Raw genomic sequence first — 22,415 nt, forward strand, 5'->3', positions numbered from 1 at the left:
CACTAAAAATAGAAAAATAAAGAAAATAAAAGAAATAGACATCTCATGCGTGACGTAACATTCTCCCACCTTGAGTTGGAAGCAACTCAACATATATTACCATTAAATTGTCATTAACTTTAAAGTTCTTAATATAAGTCTATAAGTCCAGTTTTTGAGGTTTTCGAATAATTCTCCCACTTCTTGTAGCGTAAGTCTTCGATTCACAGTCCTTGACTTCCCTCTCAGGAACTAACGGTAAACTTTCGATTCCTGCTGATCGTGATGGTTTATCTGCATTAGTAATCTCGTCAACAGGCAAGTCATCTAAAGATGGTATTTCCAACGGAAATATTCGTTGAATGGGTCTAAGAATTGTTGAACGTTCGGTTTTCACCCTTACTAATCGAGATTTGTTGTCTTTGCCAGGAATAATATCGGTAATGTTTCCTAAAGGTCAATCAACACGTTTAGCATTATTACTTCCGATCAGTACTATTTCCCCAATTCGAAGGGAACGTAGATATTTTGGTTTTAGGTTTCTGTAAAAGCTGTCCCAGATATTCTGATCTGAATCTTTTCTTTAGATCATTTAAAATTCTTTGTCTGTACTTCACTCTTCTACTCAGAGTTTTCTGGTCTAAAACTTCTATATCTGGTAAACTTCGCTCTTTAATTTAATGCAAAAACGTAGCTGAGGATAGAGGTCTAAACTATCACCTTCAGAAACATAAGTCATTGGTCGCGCATTAACGATCCTTTCACAATCGGTTAATATTGTTGACATTTCTTCATATGTCAAATATGCTTTACCTAAAACTCTCTTTAAAAGATCTTTAACAATTCTAATAAGCCTGTCCCACCAACCGTTCCACCATGGAGCAGCAGAGGGATTAAACATCCATTCAATAGTCTGCACGGCTCCAAACTTTAGGACTTGGTTCCAATCAATAAGCTTTAGTGCATTAGCCGCACCGACGAAATTTGGGCCATTGTCGCAATATACCACAGATACTCTACCACGTCGAGAAATAAATCTTTTAAAGGCTATCAGAAAACTCTCAGTAGATGCAAAATTCACCAATTCTAAATGCACCGCTCTATAGACTGCGCATGTAAATATTATTATCTAGATTTTCTGCTTTTCTTTTATAAAACTGGACCTGCCAAGTCTATTCCCGCGATTTGAAAAACGGATGCATCTTTTGTTCTATCGGCTGGAAGAGGTCTCGGGTCTGACTGAAGAGACTGCTTTGTGTCTTAAGGGTCATTCCATACGAAATGAGCCAAATTCGCAAAAAAGTGGTGGTCGCATGGTAACAGATTTTTGTGAAATTTGGTATACAGGTTCTTTTTATGCCTATATAAAAATATCTAAAATATTTTTGTTTAATATTTTTTACTTGTATAGTTACATGCGATTGAAAATTGGTCAAATTGAACAACATACTCATAAATGCTAAATGTTGCATTTTTGAAGGCTTGTATCTTATTAACTATTTAATGAAAACATAAAAGTTATATGTTGTTGCAATCTATGGAGTAGGGTAATTAATCTGATATCAGTAAAATTTTCAGTTATTGTAGTTAACTTTTAACCGAGTTTCAAAAACTGAAAATATTTCAATTTTCTCATAATTAGGTATTTTATTTTTTAATCTCAATCTTTAAGGAATGCATTAGCTTTGATGAAATTTATACCCAATAATGTGCTAAGTATCATAAAAGAAATACCGTACTTTTGAAGTTGTATTTTAACTCCTTAGTCTTCAAAATCAGTTTTAAACGTAGTGACATTTTGTAAAATGATGATTTTCCCCTTCACATAGACACAAAAATTCAAATGAGAGAAAATTCAGACAACTTTGAAATTTTACAAGAATATAGAGCTGTGTTTCTACTATTTGCTTGAAGAAACTCGAAATTGGTTTTTGATTTCCAAAATTAAAATAAAATTCAGAAAAATAGCATTTTCTTTATGTTCTATGGGTCAATCCATACAGGTTTGACAGATGGGTGCGCTCGACCATTTTTAATGTCTTTGAAATTCATATCACTAAAAGCTGCATATGAAAGATGTTTAGAACCATTTTTATTTTTTCTCTCAACTGGACCTTTGATTTTTTAGAGGTCATCAAAAGTGATTTTCGTATTCAAAAGTGGGACTTCTAGACCTTTGCATTTTGGCCAAAATCTACTTGAATTACATTTATGACAGTTAATTTAACGCTTTGATGTTAAAGTGCATAAGTTGATAGTCTTACATGCTTAGTTACGTAGCTGTAAGTTAATAATTAAAATAATGGCAACAGGTTAAAGCTTAAGGTCAAATGTAAAAATTTTACATATTTCAAAGGGGGATAACTCGCGTAGGGGACGGAAACACAAAATGGAATACGGCAAAAACTAATCACTAGAACCATGCTAAAAAGAATATGTTACTGTTGCTGTGTGTTTGTGTACCCTTTATAGATTATAGCTCCTCAAAAATTGGAAAAATAACAAAAATGACATTTTTAGATCCCTGTAAACCAAAAGGGGATGGAATTAAAAATAAAATTTCTTGGCCAATTGAATATTCCATTCAAGTACTATACATGTTATACATATTGTTTTTTGTATTTGGTTTGTAAAAAAGATATAGGTTTTTGAAATTGGGCAATTTTGCTTGTCAATTCACACTAAAACAGAAATAAAAAGTGAAAACTTCATTGCACCTTCTTAAATTACGTATATCGTGCCCTATATAATACATTTTAATGAAAAAGCATATTGTAATTTTCAAAATAATCATTTTAATTTGATAACTTAGAAATATTTGAACATGAATGAGTAGTTTATACTGTATGAAAAATGTATGGATTGACCCTTATGTGAAATTACGAGAATTCAAAGAACTAGATAAACGACTAAATGATGCAAAAGCAAGTATATCTAACATTTATTTCAATTTTTAAAAAATGTACATTTCAGCAAGTACATCATAAACATGCTTTTGAGAAAATGAAACACGAAAGAAATGGTTAGTTTTGTTAAATTTACAATAAAAAGAAGTAACTAATGAAATTTTACCTTAGTTCAAGTTACTCTAGTAACAAAAATACGCTGATTCCAATGATTAAAATTTAGTAGCATCTAAAAGACACTTCAATATGGTACGTAAAAAAATGAGTAAATTTAGAGCATTCCCTCATCTTCAAAAAATCATCTGAAATAGAGGAAAAAATGAAATTTTCGATTTTTTAAAGTACAATTTCGTCATCACGAAATTCATAAACAATTACTAAATTGGAGCAGATAGGTAGTTCTAGATAGTTTTTCAATCTAAATCATTTTTATTGTTATTTTTTCATTAAAAGAGCTAGAAGAGTGATTTCAAATCTGAAGTAAATTGGCGAAATTTCAATGTTTGTTAATATCTCAGATTCAAAAAAAGATCCGAATAAATTTTACTTTGCTTTTTCCCAATAGAGACTTTGAATATAGAATGCGGAAATATTTATTTTTTAAGTGTACGTTTGTAACTTATGTAGTTATTGAGTCAGAAACTGGCAGCAAATGAACTCTGGAAATTTAGGTTCAGCGTAAGCATCAACTTCTAATTTCAATAACAAAGCAACAAACAGTTTTTAAACTTCCATACTTTGCATTCCCTCATAGATATGCATGGTTTACCTAAATAAAAATTTTCATTGAAATCTGTGACATGTCAGCCACAGCTGATTTGCTCATTTCGAATGGAATGACCCATAACTAACATACCTTTCGTGTGAATATCAACAAAATTTGAATCGTATTCTTCTATAGCTTGCATTTCTTCATCTAAATCTGCTTCTTCAACGTTTAGAAGCAGCGTTAAAATTTTTTCGTCAATGTCTTTTAATTCAGCACATTTGTTTTCCAATAATGTCAAAAGCCACTTGAACTTCATGTTTATCTGCCTCGGCAGATTCCAGATGAATTTTTATTCTTGAAACAATTCTCGTGAAAGAATATCGAATAGCTTTGCGAAGCTTTTTTAAATTATTCAGATCCATTCCAATACGCTGAATTCAAAATATCAATCCAGAACAACCGTCTTGTCGCGGACGCCAGATGTTACATGAAAACGCTTTCTAAACTGGTGATACCATCACCCTAATAAATAATACAGGCGTTGTAATGCTTGACCAGTCAAAATAATCAATAATATTAGGCTATTTTTAACGAGACATTTATTATCGCCATTAAAACTTAGCTCACCAAGCGAACTCGACCATATTTTTAGAACTACAAAAAAGCAACGAGAGCTAGGAAGACTTGACCCAACACTTAAAGAGACACAGAGACATAACTCCCCTCATAAATGTAAGAAGACGCATAGATATTGAGAACAAAAACGCAGGTTTGATGGTGTTTTTTTGTTTAAATAAGTGATACTTGAAGTGAATATACAAAATTGGTGAAGTGTTACCTTTTTTTTTTAATTAATCTTACTCCATACTAGCAGACAGACGCAAAGATACTAAAATCAAAAATGCAGGTTTGATTGTGTTTTTTTCGTTTTACTAAGTGATACTTGAAGTGGATACACAAAATGTTCACTCTTTAGGTGAAGTGTTACATATTTTTCTTTCAAAAAAAAAAAAAAAAAAATCTTTCTCCATGTCAGCAGGAAAGCAGAAGTCGAATTCAAAACTTTATCAGATCATACCTAAGCAATATTTGAGTTATTTTACTAACAACTCATTGGGCTCAAAGATTAATAGTATTTTAGTTATTTGTCAAATAAAAACAATTTTTTATACCAAAATATTATACAATAGATATTCATAAAAATTAATTTAAAAATTAGGTCTTCATATTCACAATATTAGAGTTATTGCTTGAATAAAATTAAATCATTAGGCCTAAATCACAATATTTTATCGATACAAAAATAAAAATTCATTGAAAAAACATGAAATTCAACAAAAACATCAAATTAGTCTTTGGGTCAAGTCTCCCTAAGTTAGCTTGGGTCAAAGCTCCCTATTAGCTTTCTTTTGTCTAGCTTAAATTTTAAACAACTTAGATTAAAGTTATATAAAACTACCGTATATCAATAGATAGCTAGAAAAGTGACTAAAACATGTATACTTTTAAAATTCATTTCCCTCAAAACTGGAGGTTAAAATCTAAAAAGTTCCAAAATCTTCAAACTTTACTTTTGATGTGCAGTATCATTTAACACTGAATTTCTTGAAAACCACTGATAATTCTGAAATGGCTTGTTGTTCTGAAATACTGTTGTGTGACTGGTCAACCAATAATATGACTTAATTTTTCCCTAAATATCCTTTTTATGGAAAAAGTCCTCATGGGTCAAGTCTCACTATGGGTCAAACCTCCCTAGTTTCCCCTATTTGTTTCTAAGTATGCAGACAGGCACGTAGCTAGGATTTTGTTAAGTGGGGGGGGGGGGGGTCCAAGGTTGCACGAACTTTGAAAATGGAAGCATGCTAAATCAGGAGCATTAACTGTTAATTGTATAAATTAATACTATTCCAATCAAAACTACAATTAATAAGTATAATAATTAGCTTAATTAAGTAATGATGTAATATAAGTATGATAATTAAAGTTTTGCAATATATTTGCTTTCAAAAAAAAAAAAAAAAAAAAGAAAAACGCTCATATTTATTTTAACTACATTATCAACTGTCTAACTCAATAAATGCCCATAATTCCCCACTCCTGATTGTTTCGAGTTGGATTTTGAACTGCATTTAATGCTTCTATGGACGAAAATATCGCTGGGGCTCAATAAAGAAAAGCTTGAAATGTTTCTTAATTCATTTAAATTTTTAGAATTCATTCAACGATAAGAAATGGAATGATACTTCTAACCTTCATCTTTTTTAATAGTATTTTCATATAAAAGCTTAGGAAAACATTATTAAATAGCTGTTCAAACAACTAAAATACATAGAAAGTGTCGTTGCTCGTTAATAAGTATTTTATTGTGATGTATTGTTAAAATGGATATCTAAGGATCAGTTATGGTATTTACGATGAATTAAGTTAAACAATAAAATTTCTATGTCAAAATTTTGAAGAAAATTTGAATGATAATTTGTTTATAAATACTATTTTTTTAGGCCATCAAAGATATTAATTATTTTTCTTGGACATTTTCTATTTAAGGAGTTTCGCATGCAAGGTCATTTAAGGGTGATAAGAGGAAGTATTACTTTTAGAACTTAGGAAAATGAATGAATGCACTTACGAACACATTGTATATACATAGTATTTTTTATGTATAGTCTTTACCCCTCTTCAGGAAAACAAACTAAATCAAATCCGTAGTTCTGTTCATTAAGCTGATTCAAAACAACTTCTGTGCAAAATGTTCCATTCTAAATTTAAAATTTCAATTTAAACAACTGCAGGAGGGGGAAATGACCGATAGTAACACTGATGAATCATCAAACAAAATTTGACACTCTAAACCAAGTTATTTTACTAACAATATGGAAATATAAAATTTTAAATTTCTACATTTGGCGGTAGTCATCCGATTTCAATCCTTTAGGAGGTGATCTTTGCCCTATTTGTGATAACACGGCAAGCACCAAAATTAGATATAGTGTAAAAAGCTAATCATATTTCGGTGACGAATATAAAAGGTTTATAGGTAGTTTGAAGACTAAATTAGCAAACATTTTGCTCTAAGTCATCAGATGTTATAATCTAACGGTTTAAAAGAAGACAAATCTCTTGTAAAAACTCTAAGAAAAGTTGTAAATTAAAAATCTAGATGCGATTTAAATTGATATTTTGAAATTATATAAGAACTAGAAAACCGCCCGTCAAGATATGGATGAATGAAAATTGATTCCACATTTGAAGGAAGAAATTGCCTGTTTGGTGACATTTGGATAGGTGACATTTTTAAACTCTAACTCCAGTGGATTAACCCTAAGTTTCAGTAGATAACGTTCATTGTTGACCACTTTTTTCGTTTCTTTAGTGCCCTAAAATGACACAGACTCACCAGTAAAACAGTTAAGTTTCTGGATCCAGTTCAGCCTTGTTACAATCAAGTCTTTTCCTGCATTTTTAAACATTACCAAAACATGTTATCAAATTATCATGGCATGTAGCGAGTTTCATTGTTGATGAGGTCAAGAGCATTACTCGATCATTGGCTATTATATATATGAGGATAAGAACAACAACTATTATTCTTGCATTCGGAGTCGACTGTGCTTTTTAACCATGAATGTACAGATACTTATAAACTAATTCTTGAATACAAAGAAGTCAGTAAATAGCTATCAAAAAATTTGCTAAACGAAGCATATGCACGAATATTATATAGTATTTTATTCGAAAAATGGAACTAGAAGATAGAAGAAAATATATATTTTCAGTTAAACTAATTAATAACTTTTCCTTTTGACCTCGTGAACACAATTCAGTTGGTATTTTAAAATAATGATTTAAAATAATTTCATTGTGAAATATATATGTATAAATAAACTTATACATCTTTACACATGTGTTAATCATTCCTAACTTAAAACTAAAAAAACCAAACACATCCAATTTTTTTTAAATTCAATTTCTTTGTTTTTTTAAACTTTGATATCACTGAAATCAATTTTGTTACATTAGTATTAACCTTTATTTATTCATCTTTATTTTACTACCTCCAGATACATATTTTTTTTTTCCTTTTTTATAAATCATATATAAAAACGCAAGAGATAAAACATTTGCAAAAATTCCAGTTCTTTTCGGTATATTTTTGCTCAGAAAGAGTGAAAGAAAAAAAAAATCTCTGTTACCTTGTGATGAAAATGAACTAATATTCAGAAGGAATTTCCAGACATTGTTTCATGGTTGTAGAAAGGCAATCTACAACCATGTTGTAGAAAAGCATTTACAACTTTTCTTAGAGTTTTTACAAGAGATTTGTCTTCTTTTAAACCTTTAGATTATAACATCTGATGACTTAGAGCAAAATGTTTGCTAATTGAATCTTCAAACTACCTATAAACCTTTTATATTTGTCACCGAAATATGATTAGCTTTTTACAGTATATCTAATTTTGGTGCTGCCGTATTATCACAAAAAGGGCAAAGATTACCTCCTAAAGGATCGAAATCAGATGACTACCGCCAAATGTAGAAATTTAAAATTTTTATATTTCCATATTGTTAGTAAAATAACTAGGTTTAGAGTGTTTGATGAATGCTAAAAGTTGCGAGCTTCCGGGACACAATGATATAAGTAATTCATCATTGTTGCGAATGAAAATTATGAGTGAAATAAATCGAATTGATGGATTAAAAAATGAAATGATATTCGATGCTATTTTTGTCTGAACAAAATTTTAAATAAATGAGAAAACAATGCATAAAATTGCTCCTACTGTTAAAAAAAAGAAAAAAAAACACATTAAAAAAACTGTAATACAACTTACCCAGTGGGGGTTGGCTAATTTTTTCTTATGTGTTTGATTTTGCTCCTAATTTTTCACTTTAACTTTGGAGGAAAACATTCGAGCAACCGACCCATACCAATGGCAGCGATAGGGAAAGTGAATGTGACTTCTGCACTATCCACGACTCTAGGCGCCTTAGGCAGCTTCTAAAAAGACGGCGCTATATTATAAGGGCGGCTGACCCCACAAGTGTCGCTTTCCTCTTTGTCTGACCTTCCTGCAAAAACATTCGTACAAATTTCCTGTCTCCGACATTTTCATCATTGATGACTCTCATCAATCTTTCGTTGACAATAAATGTTTGTTTACGAGCTGTCGGCGATTTCTTTGCGAGGAGGGGCACTAAGATAATGTCTCCTTTTTTTCGGATAGCTGCTGGCGATTTTCTTGCGGGGCAGAGGACTAATGTCTCCTTTGGGAGGTCTGCGACGCGTACCACGGGTTGAAGACTTCTGTCGCCCCTCCCCCCTCCCCCCACCGTTCCGAGAGGTTCTGTAGTTCTGAACTAAACTGAACGTGAGAAAGTTGTCGATTAATGAAAATATTTAGGACAAAAGAAATTTGTTTTTTGGAAAATTCTGTTTATGTAAGTGCGGGGGGGGGGGGACAGTGACCTATCGGGAAGGGGGGGGGTCCGGACCCCATGGACCCCCCCCCCCCCCCCTTGGCTACGTCCCTGATGCAGATGTTATATTAAACAAGAAAAATATTACTGCCGGCATTTCCTTCATTTCTAGAGTTATCATTGTGAAGAGAGTTTAGGAATCATGAGCCTTGACTGCAGAAAGTGGCGGTGGCAATGCAGATGCTCAATTGAAAATTTCCGAAAGGCTATTATCTCTTCAAATGTTTCTTCCGTCTTTGAAAGAAATATACTTTCTAAATTGAATTTTGATCAAATTTAGTAATCAACTCACATAGATTGTCATTTTTATTATGTTTCATACGTTGAAAGTCAAATACTGTTTTGCAGGAAGCATATATCTGTCCAGCTGTGTAGTTCAACCTATGATTCCAATTTTTCTCATTGTTGGTGGTTCAACTTTTTTGTTCTCAATGGGTTTGCTGAGGAAAATGAATAGGTTGGCCAATGACGAAGACATCAGTAAAGCCTGCTACCAGAAAACATTTTCATTTGCCATTTTATTTCATTTTGGATGGTTTGCAACAGGTATGAAAATGAGTACAGAGACTCGCCTTTCATTTTGCAACATATTATAATTCGTCAAATAATAAATAATACTAACTTTAAAGAAATTGAAATTTACTTCTATACTAAAAAAGGAATTTCCCCAGTTTCTGCCGTGCACGCTTTTAACTTTCACAAGTCAAAAAAATTCGATAGAAAATTTTGAATATTAATCGGAATTTTCAGGTGGAAATGGTAGTGTAAAACATTTACAGATACAAATAATAATTTTGGAATTATTTAATATGAAAGTCAACAATTGTTTCCTTTTATTTGCGCCGCACAGAGCTCAAATTTTAATTAATAAATACGATTATACATTATTACAACTAAACTAACATTGCTTGTCACTTGGGACTAAAGAACATTTCATGTTCCGTTGATTAAGTGATTTATCTCTTTAATAATGAAAGAAAACACAACTTCGCGGCAACTAGCAAAGTCACTTTTCGATTTCATAGTTTCTAATGTCCAATTTCATTGACTTCAAGCCTGTTACGTTAACAATCAGAGCTTTAAATTCTACATTTGTCAGAATTTGTTTTTCTTTAATTCAAATTAATAGGTTTGAAATTGCCGATTCTATTTTAAAAAATCCTTTAAGCATTGCCACAGAAACTAATCAAACGTCTCTCAGTATCATAAAAAACCATCTTTTCACAACGAAACTCTGATTTAACAGAACTTTGTATTTATCGGGAATCTCCAGGAATCAAGGACGGTTCTCGAGGGGGGAAAAAAGGAATCTTACGATATCACGGAAATCAGGCTCTCAAGCAAAGAAACTCTATAAGTAGCAAGTAGCTATTGTGTGGCTCTTGTAAGTTGCTTAAACTTGGACAAGCTCATTTTTGGGTTGGAAGAGGAGAAACTCGTAGCTGGTACAAAGCCAATACTCAACAACGTAGCACAAACCGGCAGTCAGGGCCCTAGTAGGTCTGCCGCTCTAGGCAGTATTGACACGTGTAGCCACCTCCCATTGAATAATAATAATAATAATATAAAATAATAATATATCAATAAAATAAAAATAATTGTCAAGTGCTTAAAATTAAAATGAGTTTCTAGTTCAAGTCCAAACTAGGTTTTGCACATCCAAGCATTGGTACACACTTTAAATTATCTTTTTAAACATTAAAGTAGTGCAAATTATGGCACTGAAACAGATATTAATATTTTTAAAAGACTAAGTCACGCAATTAGCTGCCTCTGAAATTAAATTTAATTTCTTGTTAAATTCCGAACCATGTTTTGCATAACACACTCTAAATTATTACTGTTTTTTTAGCATTGACGCAGTGAATTTTATGACGCTGAAACAGATATTCAAATTAAAAAAAAAAACTAGGTACAATTTCGAAATTTGCCGTCCCTAAAATCTGCCTGTCCAAGAGCCAGGCCTGCCGGCAGTGTTCTCCCTCCCCCTCCCCCACTTTTTTAAAAAATGGAATCACTAAAGTCTCAACGGAACGGATGTCAACTTATCAGAGCCAGACTATAGTTAATGTCAAGTGTTCGAAGGGTGTATGGGGTCATTCTCCAGAAAATGTAACTTTTGAACGCAAATATTTTTCAATTTCAAAACCTTTCGTTTTCTTTTTTTTTTTTTTTTTTCCATTCTTACATGAAAGTGTTACCTACTAGAAGTAACCGTAAACAATGGCCAGCTAAGTACCAATTATTTTACTCATAAATAAAAAAAATTAAAAAAAGAGTTGTTCACGGAAATTTAAAAAAAAAAGAAAAATCTTTTAATGTTTAAAAATTGAGGCCAATTTAATATCAAAGTAGTAATTTGGATAATTGTGCAAACAATAAGCTATTTAAATCATTAGTGGGAATCAAATATTAAGCTTTCTCAATAAAAGTACGGCTTAATTTTTAGTTATATTATTTCGTTATATAATTTTGGTAGATTGCCTAATATTGATCAAGGGCGCCCATATGCAAAATTGTAAGGGAGGGGTTCGGATATTTTCCCCATAGGTTAGGAGGGTATTTTCTCCATGGAAACCAATTTCAGAACAGATTACAGTCATTAAAATAATTCATTTTTAATAACTTATTCATTAATGACTGGAAAATAAATGTTTTTACATTTTTGCAAAGAAAAAAGTACCCAAAAGCAAGGAAGTTCTGATTTCAAAGGGGGAGCCCCCCCCCCGTTGCCCCCTATATGGGCGCCTTTGATATTGATGTATTTCCCCTCCATCATTTATTTTCACCTCAGAAACAATAACATTGATAAGGTCTGTCACGGAGGTGAGGAATTTTCCATTAATATAGGCCTAATGGATACATTTTTCGGGGAACTATTTTTTTTTTCGTCGTTGCTACAATCTGCACTGTTAAATATATGAAAACATGTTCACTTCTTTTTTCACATTAATTTACATCCCTGAAATTCAAGTTCACGGAGGTGAGAGTTCACAATAATCACACTTAGTTTTCCAAACAAAATCTTTTTGTTTTTTGACAAAATTCTCACAACTTCTTTATGGCTGAAAATAAACAAGGGGGCTCCCTTGTATCATGGAAAATAAAATGTGATGTCATTACTGCCACGTGTTAATGAGAAATGGCGTTTTGTATTTAGGTAACGGAGGTGAGAATTTATTGTGTGACATGATTCTTTACCCTACTAAAACGAACAAAATCACAATATTAAACAATTAAATATACCTAAACAATTAGTATTTGAGAAACTTGTGAAAGGAATAATAAATAAATAAATAGATACTTTTAATTAAACAAGTTATTAAGCAACATATACAGTAACACCAGGCGTGTGACATGCCACAGAGGTGAGAATTAACATGTTGTGAATCTAAAATATATTAAAATAAAAATTATTATTAAAAAGTTATTGGCGGATTTAAATAAGTATATTTTGGATGAAATTAAAAAGCATTGTTAAATGAATTGTTCCTAAAGTTTTTTTTAGTAAAAGGCGTTTGACAGAAAAGTTACACTTTTTGAGGAATGACCTGTACACCAATGCTCTTAAACCACATACAACTTGTGCACAAAAAAAAAGAAAACAGTAAAAGGTATCGCTTGTAATTTAGCAACGATATTTTTCTTTACCGTAGAATAATAGATTTAGAAAAATTAACACTTCAATTTCAGAAATTGAATGTTCAGTTTCGAGGATTATTCACTCGTGAGCAAAATTCGTCACGTACGGTGGGCGATTCTTCCTCGCTGGGCCGGAAAATCGTGCTCAAATCTCACTGAGTTTTCGCCAATTTGAGGTAAAATTGACTTAAAGCAATTTTTACGCAGAAATTTCGTCAAATGCGAAGAAAATTTCATAAAATTTGAGCATGCTTTTCTAGGGGTGTTGCTGATTTCAGCACAGTATTTATATTAATATTTATTATGCAATTTTCAACTGTGAAATGCATTTTCAAAAAAAGAAAGAAAAAAAGTTAAATGTACCTGTATAATTCTAATAGGAAAATTTTTTCTAAACATAATATTTTCCATTCCGACAATATTTCTAATCTAATCAAGCATTGATGGAAGAGTTTGATACTAAATTCTTATTGCTAAATTTTAAAACAATCTTTTATTTTAATAATGTCTGTCATTTCAGGTTGTTACTGGATATACAGCATCTACCAACCAGATTATGTAGATGAGAATAGTTCATCTTACTGCGATAAAACCTTGTATTTGTATTCTTTTTGGTTTCTTAATATCATATTTTTGACATTATCATTTGTTACCATTCTCTTTACTGTATATATACTCTTTGGAAGAGAGTATTTAGGAGACAACTATGAAACAGGACCTCAAGAGAATTGTTAATTGCAAATGTAACAGCATTTTTTTTTTTTTAAACATCACAATCATAATCTTCTGTCTTTCGGAAAGTTATTTTTATTTTTTTTTCAATAAAAAAAATGTTTATTGTTTGATTTTTCATTGGTAAAAAATAAGAAATAGTGTACGACAAAGCATTCTGCCTTAATAATAATGACAATGAAAAAAAAAGCACTAAATCATTAGTAGTCAATGATTTATAATAGGGGAAGATGGGGCAAAGTGAAATAGTTAAGATAGCATACTTTTTTCAAAATGAACAAGTCGGAAATTAGTTTTTGAAATTACCATACATAAAGAAAGAGCAACATATTTTATAATATAAAGCTTTCATTCAGACATTATTTTTTATTTTTCGTAGTAAATTTGCACCTCCAATAAAAGGTGGAACTTTTTCACTTCTTTTTTGCATGAGGGGAAAGTGAAAAATAAAATATTTATCGGCTGAAATATTTTCCATTCAATTATCAAAGACATTTTTGATCAAATAAATGAGTAAATGATGAAATGAATGAATAAATGAAAAGGAAATGAAACAATGAATGAATAAAAAACTAAATAAATGAATTGAAAAATGAGAAAATACAAATCAGTTAATAAAACAGCAAATGAATAAGAAAATCAGTGAATGAATAAATGAATGAATGAAGGAGTGTAAAATCTTAAGAGAGAGTTCAAAGTCATATTGCTTAAACAATAAGCTTGCAAAGTTTTTTTCATTTTTTTAATTAATAGACATTGATCAAAAGCTGCTAACATGTGCATTTAACGACATGAATACAATGTGTTGGCACCTTAGAGCAGGAATTAGTAAATGGAAGAAGCAAGTCCAATAATTGGCTAAGCAAAAGCTTGATCCATGGCTTGGGCAAAGAGCTAAAGTCACGTGCCTCAACAACGAATGGTTGACACGCTTTGCGTGAAACTAGCGAAGGAAACCTGATTTCTTCCAACGCTTTTCTTTAAAGTCTATCATGTCACATGGGGTCCTTCCTTCACGAATGAAAGTTTTAACTCCCTCCATTTTATCTCTTCTCAATGGTTGGCACAACCAAATAGCTAACAACCAATTGAACTCACTGCAATGCGTCCCTTGCTAGGAGATGCATTTCTTCCCATAGTGCAACAGGGATTTTTCCAATGACACAATTTGTGTTCTTCCCGTGACGCAACATATTTTAGGACATCGAAATCAAGCGCTTTGCGATGCCTACAGGGATGGTTAAATGGACTCAAGATTATTGCTATTTCATTGTCTAAGCTAAGAGACAGAATGCAACTCTTTAAACTTTCTGATCTAACATACAGGACAGCTTCAATTGTTCATATTCATAGTCAGAGTAAAGTATAATTTTTGCCTTTAGAGATGAGGTTCACTAGTTCATCACTCGAGACTGCCAAATAAGTACTATATAGTTTCTCTAACTCACCTCTAAAACTTAAGATGTTAAAATTTGAAAAATATTTTTCACAAATTTTCTGCCCTGCGACCTAAGTGAAGCTATTTTTCTACTGAATTTCTTCGGGATTACCTGCTAGTCATTCATTATAACATCAGGAAGTCGGTGAATGGCTTTTATCTGCCGAGAATAGCAAACCGAAACCTTTACTGCTTAATATTAAAGCTCAAAATTAGTACAATGCAGTTTCAGATGCAATCAAATTATGAACAATTTTAGACAATTTGGAGATGGCGGAGCATGAGCGTCTTGTAAAATCTGTACTTGATATAGAAGTATACCCTATAATATTCCTGTTGGCTTTTCTAACATTACTTAGGGTAATTAAATCACATAAGATGTAGTAGATTAACAGTTCATCGCAGGCTAGAAAACCACCAAATGCCATTCCCCATTCGACCGAATCCTTGTATAATGAAGGACAGAACCAAACAATGGTCTCGCTTGTCGATACACAAGTTTATCCCCGCCCACCAATTAAAAAATATTTTGTATATATAAATGCCATGCTGGGATTAGTAATTTAACATAAAACCAAACTTGGTAGTGAATAGAACTCTTACTCCCCCCACCCCGCTTTAAAACCCCTCCCTTTATGAAAACCTGGACACGGGCCTGACTACTTTAATACTACTTAAGCATGAAAAATCTCAAATTTCTTAAAAGATTGCTACACCAGTCTACACCTTTCATTATACATAGTAGGCTATTGATTCTTAGTTGAATGAAAAATAATATAAGGGCTTAAGTAATTACAGCAGTCATTGTAGGGAAACTTAACAGAATGATATGAAGAAATATAAGCATTTATAATCACCACACACAAAATCATTTTATTCTTTTGAATACAATACAAGTGATTTTAATGTTTTAAAAATTTAAGACATTTAACATCAGTTTCAATAAATTTTGTAAAATCACATATTATGCCAATAGTAAATAATTGTCATTCAACAGTAGGATTTCAAGGACTGAACAATCAATTTGTTAAAAAGCAAATTGCTTTATACATGAAAGAAGAAATAGAACATTAAGGCAAGTATTTGGGAGAGCTAAAACATTTTTTTTAATCCTAAAATAAAAACCTTATAATTACAATGAAAAACAAGTTACAGTAAACATAGTTTCCATTCCTCATTAGTAAATATTGATTTCCATACATTGGGAGAGTGTCAAGAAAAAACATAGTATTTAAAATATTTCATCTCACAAAACTTTAAAAAGAATTAAAAACTTAAATTTATAACACTTATTTATATTATATGTATAATTTATAACACATTTTTCACATAAATTTTGCCATTTTGGTATAAATGAAGGCTTAAGTAAAGACTTTAAAGCTTATAAAAACATAATCGCTGAAATATTGCACTTTTAAGATCAATTTTTAAGAGCCTTTAAGAGAAAAATTGTGAACAAACTAACATTTATTAGAAATTAATTTCAATAATTTTTGTAACAAAACTGTAAATGCATTAATTATGACTGCCTTCTGACTCAGACTTCAGTAGCTTCCCTAAATGAGGTCCCAACAGTATCTAGCATATGAGCACCGTCTAATGTTGCAAATATCTTGACGTAAGGGTCCCCTTTGCTGGTCGCTTCAAGCTTTTATACTGTGAAGGGAAATTTTGAATGAGACATTAAAAATTTCTTTTCAATTGACACTGAACTTTCTAAAACCAATTTTCATACATTAGATTTCTGCTATTTTATAAGAAATATCACATTTCTAAAACCGATCCAAGCTGCTTTTCTAAATCCCTTTATGTAGTCTCAATTCTCTTTTCCTTCATTAGGTGCTAATTCTTGGACAAAGAAAAGAAAATGTCTTAATATTTTAAATTTTTTAAACAAAATAGCGATGAAAGTTTTAAATAAACACTGAAACAAACCATAGTTTATTCATCGCTTTAATGAAATCCTTCATCAATTGTCTAAAGTTGGGAGTTTAACTTTTTTAAGATTAAACGAACACAATTTTTTTTTTTTTCACCTGCAATATTTTGTTTGCACCCTCAAAACATGTTTGAAATTCTGGCATATCAGGTCACCTAACAAAATTGCTAAATAACGAATATGTAAATATTTTGAAGTACAGGGATGTCCCTCGTATAACATGGTTAATTCGTTTTGTGTAGTATCAAAACCGTGTTAAACGAGACTTTTTTTAAAATAACATTTTTTACTTATTTTTAATACTAATTACGTATGTGCATGAGAAAAATCAGGTTAAGATTTATCGTGTTATATCGAAACCGTGTTATACGAGACTTAGAAATAATGTAAATCAAGGGATGAGTACTGTGTTATATCAAAACCAAATTTCATAAAAACAAAGTAAAAACTTATTAGAGTTATCAACTGTTAACAGAATGTATTAAACAAAAATGAAATTCCATCTTTTTAAAATATAAGATTCGAGTTATATCAAAACCATAAAGTATTAAATTCAAGTTTCGTACCGTGTAATATGGAAACCGTTTTTAATAATAATCGCAAATTTGGTACCGTGTAATATCAAAACCGTGTTATAGAAGTACCGTGTTATACGAGGGAAGCCTGTATTTTTTTCCAAATCCTTTGCTAGTTGTTCAATTACTGTAAAAAGTCTTTAAATATGTGCCTCAGAATCAAACAATTGAGTAGCACGGGTTTTTTCATATGTGTGGGCTCACTAATAACGTACATGAAAATATTAGTTTTCATTCTTTACGGGGAGTTAAAAGCCCCTATTCCCAGGGACGTAACTACGTCATTTTCGAGCAGGGGCAAGACCTCGTTTTGGCACCCCCCCTACATAAAAAATAAATATCAAAAAATTATTATTTTAAAAATATAAATTAGGCAGTGATAAGGAGGCCGCGTGTGTTGATAAGCCTATAAATGTGACTTTTACGTAGTTATAAGTTTTTATACAATTTTATCACTGGATTGCATTTTTTAAAATTTCGATAGTGGGTAAAAATAGTTAAATATTTTATTTATTATTTGACATACGAATTTTTTCAACTGAAACTATTTTGTATTTTCACAAGGGAGTAATTAACAACTTGTTGCATTATTTTTTTTATCAAGTTGGCTCTGCCCCCTGCTCGCTAACTCATACCAACCCCTGAAGATTGCTTCGCAACCTTATTTGATTCACGAAGATTTTAATCGTCTGTGAGAAAGAATCAGATTGAAAAACACGTTACGAGTTCCGTTTCGAACAAAGTGAAAATTCCCCTCTCCCTCCCATAGAAAATAGAGTTTAAGTGAAGAGCTAATTTTTTGAAGGGATGTGAGAAATCTTTCATCCCGTTAAAAACAATTTATGCGAAATTTTAGCCTAAAAAATTAATTACAAAGAAAAAACTAATTAGAAATTTAAAGTAAATAACCCCAGATTCAAATCCTTGGGGATCGAAGTAATTTTGTACAAAATTTTAAGGCTGTAGGTGCTCTGAGGTCTCCTGGACGCAGGCCCGCCACAGGCATCTTTTCACAATTTCTTTGACGTTACTTTTTTTTAAATGTATCGCGATGCGAATTTAAAATTACCACTTCAAATGAAAACAATAAAACAGAAATGTGTTCAACTATTTATTTTTAAGTATTTATATTATACTACTATGAAAACATTTGTAAGAAAAATAACAGTATTCAACAATATGTCGCAATAACGTGTGAAATAATTTTAACTCCGATGAAAAATTTAGTGGGCTACGTGTTTTTGTTTCTCACGTGAAATCAATTGAATATTGCTTCTACTTAGTATATAGACTTTAATCCGACAACATACAATAGCTCGAATCGAACAGATTTCCTTATTTGAACATTACCTTGAAAATTTTTCATGCAACACATTTTAAATTGCCGTATAATCTGTATAGTTAAATATTAATTATTAAAAGAGCTATTTTTTTTTATAAAGAACGCACATTCCTCACCTCTGGTATTTAGCATACGCATGAAAAACATTTTTTAGAAAAACAGATACCTAATGTGCTTGATATCAAAACTCTTTCTATTAACCTTTTTTAAAAAACACAAATCTTAAACATATTAACATTGCATGTTTTCAGTGAGTTTCTTTTCAGCTTATTTCCATTTACAGTACAACCTTATTTATTTAGACTAACTTGGACCAAAGACTATTTGAATAAACGAAAATCCGGATAGTACGGATAATAACCAGTAATTAATTCGCAAATAAGAAGACTTATCTTTTATTAGCAGGGTCATTCCATACGAAATGAGCAAAATTCACAAAAAAGTGGTGGCCGCATGGTAACAGATTTTTATGAAATTTGGTATACAGGTTCCTTTTATGTCTGTATAAAAATATCTAAAATATTTTTGCTTAATATTTTTTATTTGAATAGTTACATGCGATTGAAAATTGGTCAAATTGAACAGCATTCTCATTAATGCTAAATGTTGCACTTTTGAAGGCTTGTATCTTATTAACTATTTAATGAAAACATAAAAGTTATATGTTGTTGCAATCTATGGAGTAGAGTAATTAATCTGATATCAGTAAAATTTTCAAAGTTATTATAGTTGACTTTTAACCGAGTTTCAAAAACTGAAAATATTTCAGTTTTCTCATAATTAAGCATTTTATTTTTCAATCTCAATCTTTAAGGAATGCATTAGCTTTGCTGAAATTAATACCCAATAATGTGCTTAGTATCATAAAAAAACTACCTTACTTTTGAAGTTGTATTTTAACTCCTTTGTCTTCAAAATCAGTTTTAAACTTAGTGACATTTTGTAAAATGATGATTTTCTCCTTCACATAAACACAAAAATTAAAATGAGGGAAAATTCAGACAACTTTAAAATTTTGCAAGAATATAGAGCTGTGTTTCTACTATTTGCTTGAAGAAACTCGAAATTGGTTTTCAATTTCCAAACTTAAAATAAAATTCAGAAAAATAGCATTTTTGTGTTTTATGGGTCATCCATACAGGTTTGACGAATGCGTGCGCTCGATCATTTAAAAATTTTTTTTTTGAAATTCATTTCCCTTAAAGCTGCATATGAAAGATGTTTAAAACTACTTTTATTTTTTCTCTCAACTGGACCTTTGATTTTTTAGAGGTCATCAAAAGGGATTTTCGTAGTCAAAAAGGGGACTTTTTGCATTTTGGCCAAAATCTATTTGAATTACATTTATGATAGTTAATTTAAAGCTTTGATGTTAAAGTGCATAAGTTGATAATCGTACATGCTGAGTTACGTAGCTGTAAGTTAATAATTAAAGTAATGGCAACAGGTTGAAGTTCAAGGTCAAATGTAAAAATTTTACTCATTTCAAAGAGGGATATATCGCGTAGGGGACGGAAACACAAAATGAAATACGGCAAAAACTAATTACTGAAACCATGCTAAAAAGAATATGTAACTGTTGCTGTGTGTTTGTGTACCCTTTATAGATTACAGCCCCTCAAAAATCGGAAAAATGACAAAAATGACATTTTTAGACACCAGTAAACCAAAAAAGGATGAAGTGTATTTCGTCAAATATCTTATTCATGGATAAAACAAATTTCCTCAAACTCATAGCCCAATCTCAAATGCTATTGTGAATTAGACGAGATGGTCCTCTGCCCATATCTTTAAACTTAGTATGTTCTCTAAGAGCTATTTTTTTTCCTATATCACGAATGGAGAGGAAAATTCAACACAATAACTAAGGAAACATTTCAGCAAGTACTTCATAAACATACTTTTGAGAAAATGAAACACGAAAGAAATGGTTAGTTTTGCTAAACTTACAATAAAAAGAAGTAACTAATGAAATTTTACCTTAGTTCAAGTTACTCTAGCAACAAAAATACGCTAATACCAATGATTATAATTTAGTAGCATCTAAAAGACACTTCAATGTGTTACTTAAAAAAAAATTGAGTAAATATAGAGCATTCCCTCATCTTCAAAAAAACATCTGAAATAGAGGAAAAAATGAAATTTTCGGAAAATTTTGATTTTTTAAAGTACGATTTCGTCATCAAGAAATTCATAAACAATTACAAAATTAGAGCAGATAGTCAGTTATAGATAGTTTTTCAATCCTGAATCATTTTTACTGTTATTTTTTCATTAAAAGAGCTGGAAGAGTGAATTGAAATCTGAAGTAAATTGGCAAAATTTCAATCTTTGTTAATATCTCAGATTCAAAAAAAGATCCTAATAAATTTTAATTTGCTATTTCCCAATAGAGATTTGTTTATAGAATATGGAGATATTTATTTTTCAAGTGTACGTTTATAACTTATGAAGTTATTGAGTCACAAACTGTCCGCCATGAACTCTGAAAATTTAGGCTTAGCGTAAGCATCAACTTCTACTTTCAATAACAAAGCAACAAACCGTTTTTAAACTTCCATACTTTGCATTCCCTCATAGATATGCATGGTTTACCTAAATAAAAATTTTCATTGAAATCTGTGACATGTCAGCCACAGCTGATTTGCTCATTTCGCATGGAATGACCCAGCAGCGAAAAACGATCTTTTGCAGAAAAATTACATAGGATTGTTACTCGCAAATACTTAGTCATTAATAGTTCAGCTGCAGTGGTGTCAGGTCAGACTCAGACTGACGCTCCAACTACGTCACGTAGTTCATTAGATGACTATAATTTATTGCACGACCTATATACATGTTATAGCAGTTGTGTATTTAATCAAAATAAGTGAATATTTGGCACATTTATAGTTTCGTTCTTACTATCATTAATTTAGAATTATCAGTTTATAGTGAATATATTTTTTAACTCTACAAATTTGATCCGGAGAAGCCGGAGATCTGGATAAACGAAAGCCAGATAAATGAGTTTCTACTGTAAATATGAATATGCATCAAAAGTACCAAAGCAAAATTTGAGAGGTGTAAAAAATTGTTGATTTCTAACATATTAATTGAAGTAGATGATTTAAGCATATTTAAAATATTGTGTGGGTGGCAAAAATGTGTCGAAACTAAATCTAAACTTTCTCATTTCAGCTGAATTTATCTCTAAAAACCTTAGTATTTTCTAAAGAAAAATGGGCAGCCTCTCGCACTTTAAATTGAATCTCCATTATTATAGTGCGAGATTTTTCACCAAGAATGAGAAAAATTAAACTAAACTAGGTCAATGGAACAGTGCAACGATTTTCTCTTACGACCAGTGGGGTAGACAAGCTCTCGTCATTGTAAATGAGAGGAAGACATCATATTGGCAACTTTATGACGTTTAATTGTAGAAAAATGACATTTGAGCATTTCCGCTGTTTTGTACTTCCCATAGCTTTGTTCTTATATTCCTCCTCCGAGAGGCAGGTTCTTTAAATAAGATATAACAAGTACTAGTCACTCTAAGAAAATACTTTCATGCTATTTACTGCGCCCTCCTCGCTCTATTTCAGTCTATTAATACCATTCTTTAACCACATTAAACCATGCAAGCTTTTTGCCTGCGCCCGCACGGAGAGTTTTTTTTTTTTTTTTTTTAGA

General features: G+C 31.2%; 1 protein-coding gene across 3 annotated transcripts in view; it reads left to right on the plus strand.

The window, feature by feature from the left end:
* The window catches only part of LOC129218257 (transmembrane protein 272-like), a 52,242-nt gene extending 38,752 nt beyond the window's left edge, over positions 1-13,490 (plus strand). For all 3 annotated transcript variants that reach the window (XM_054852484.1, XM_054852483.1, XM_054852485.1), the window contains 2 exons: positions 9,424-9,621; positions 13,238-13,490. In XM_054852484.1, coding sequence (XP_054708459.1) covers positions 9,424-9,621; positions 13,238-13,452 — 413 coding nt within the window. In that variant the 3' untranslated portion in view covers positions 13,453-13,490. The remainder of the gene's footprint in view (positions 1-9,423; positions 9,622-13,237) is intronic.
* Positions 13,491-22,415: the final 8,925 nt, after the last annotated feature.

The sequence above is a fragment of the Uloborus diversus genome, chromosome 3, assembly GCF_026930045.1.
Source record: "Uloborus diversus isolate 005 chromosome 3, Udiv.v.3.1, whole genome shotgun sequence".
NCBI classification, from domain to species: domain Eukaryota; kingdom Metazoa; phylum Arthropoda; class Arachnida; order Araneae; family Uloboridae; genus Uloborus; species Uloborus diversus.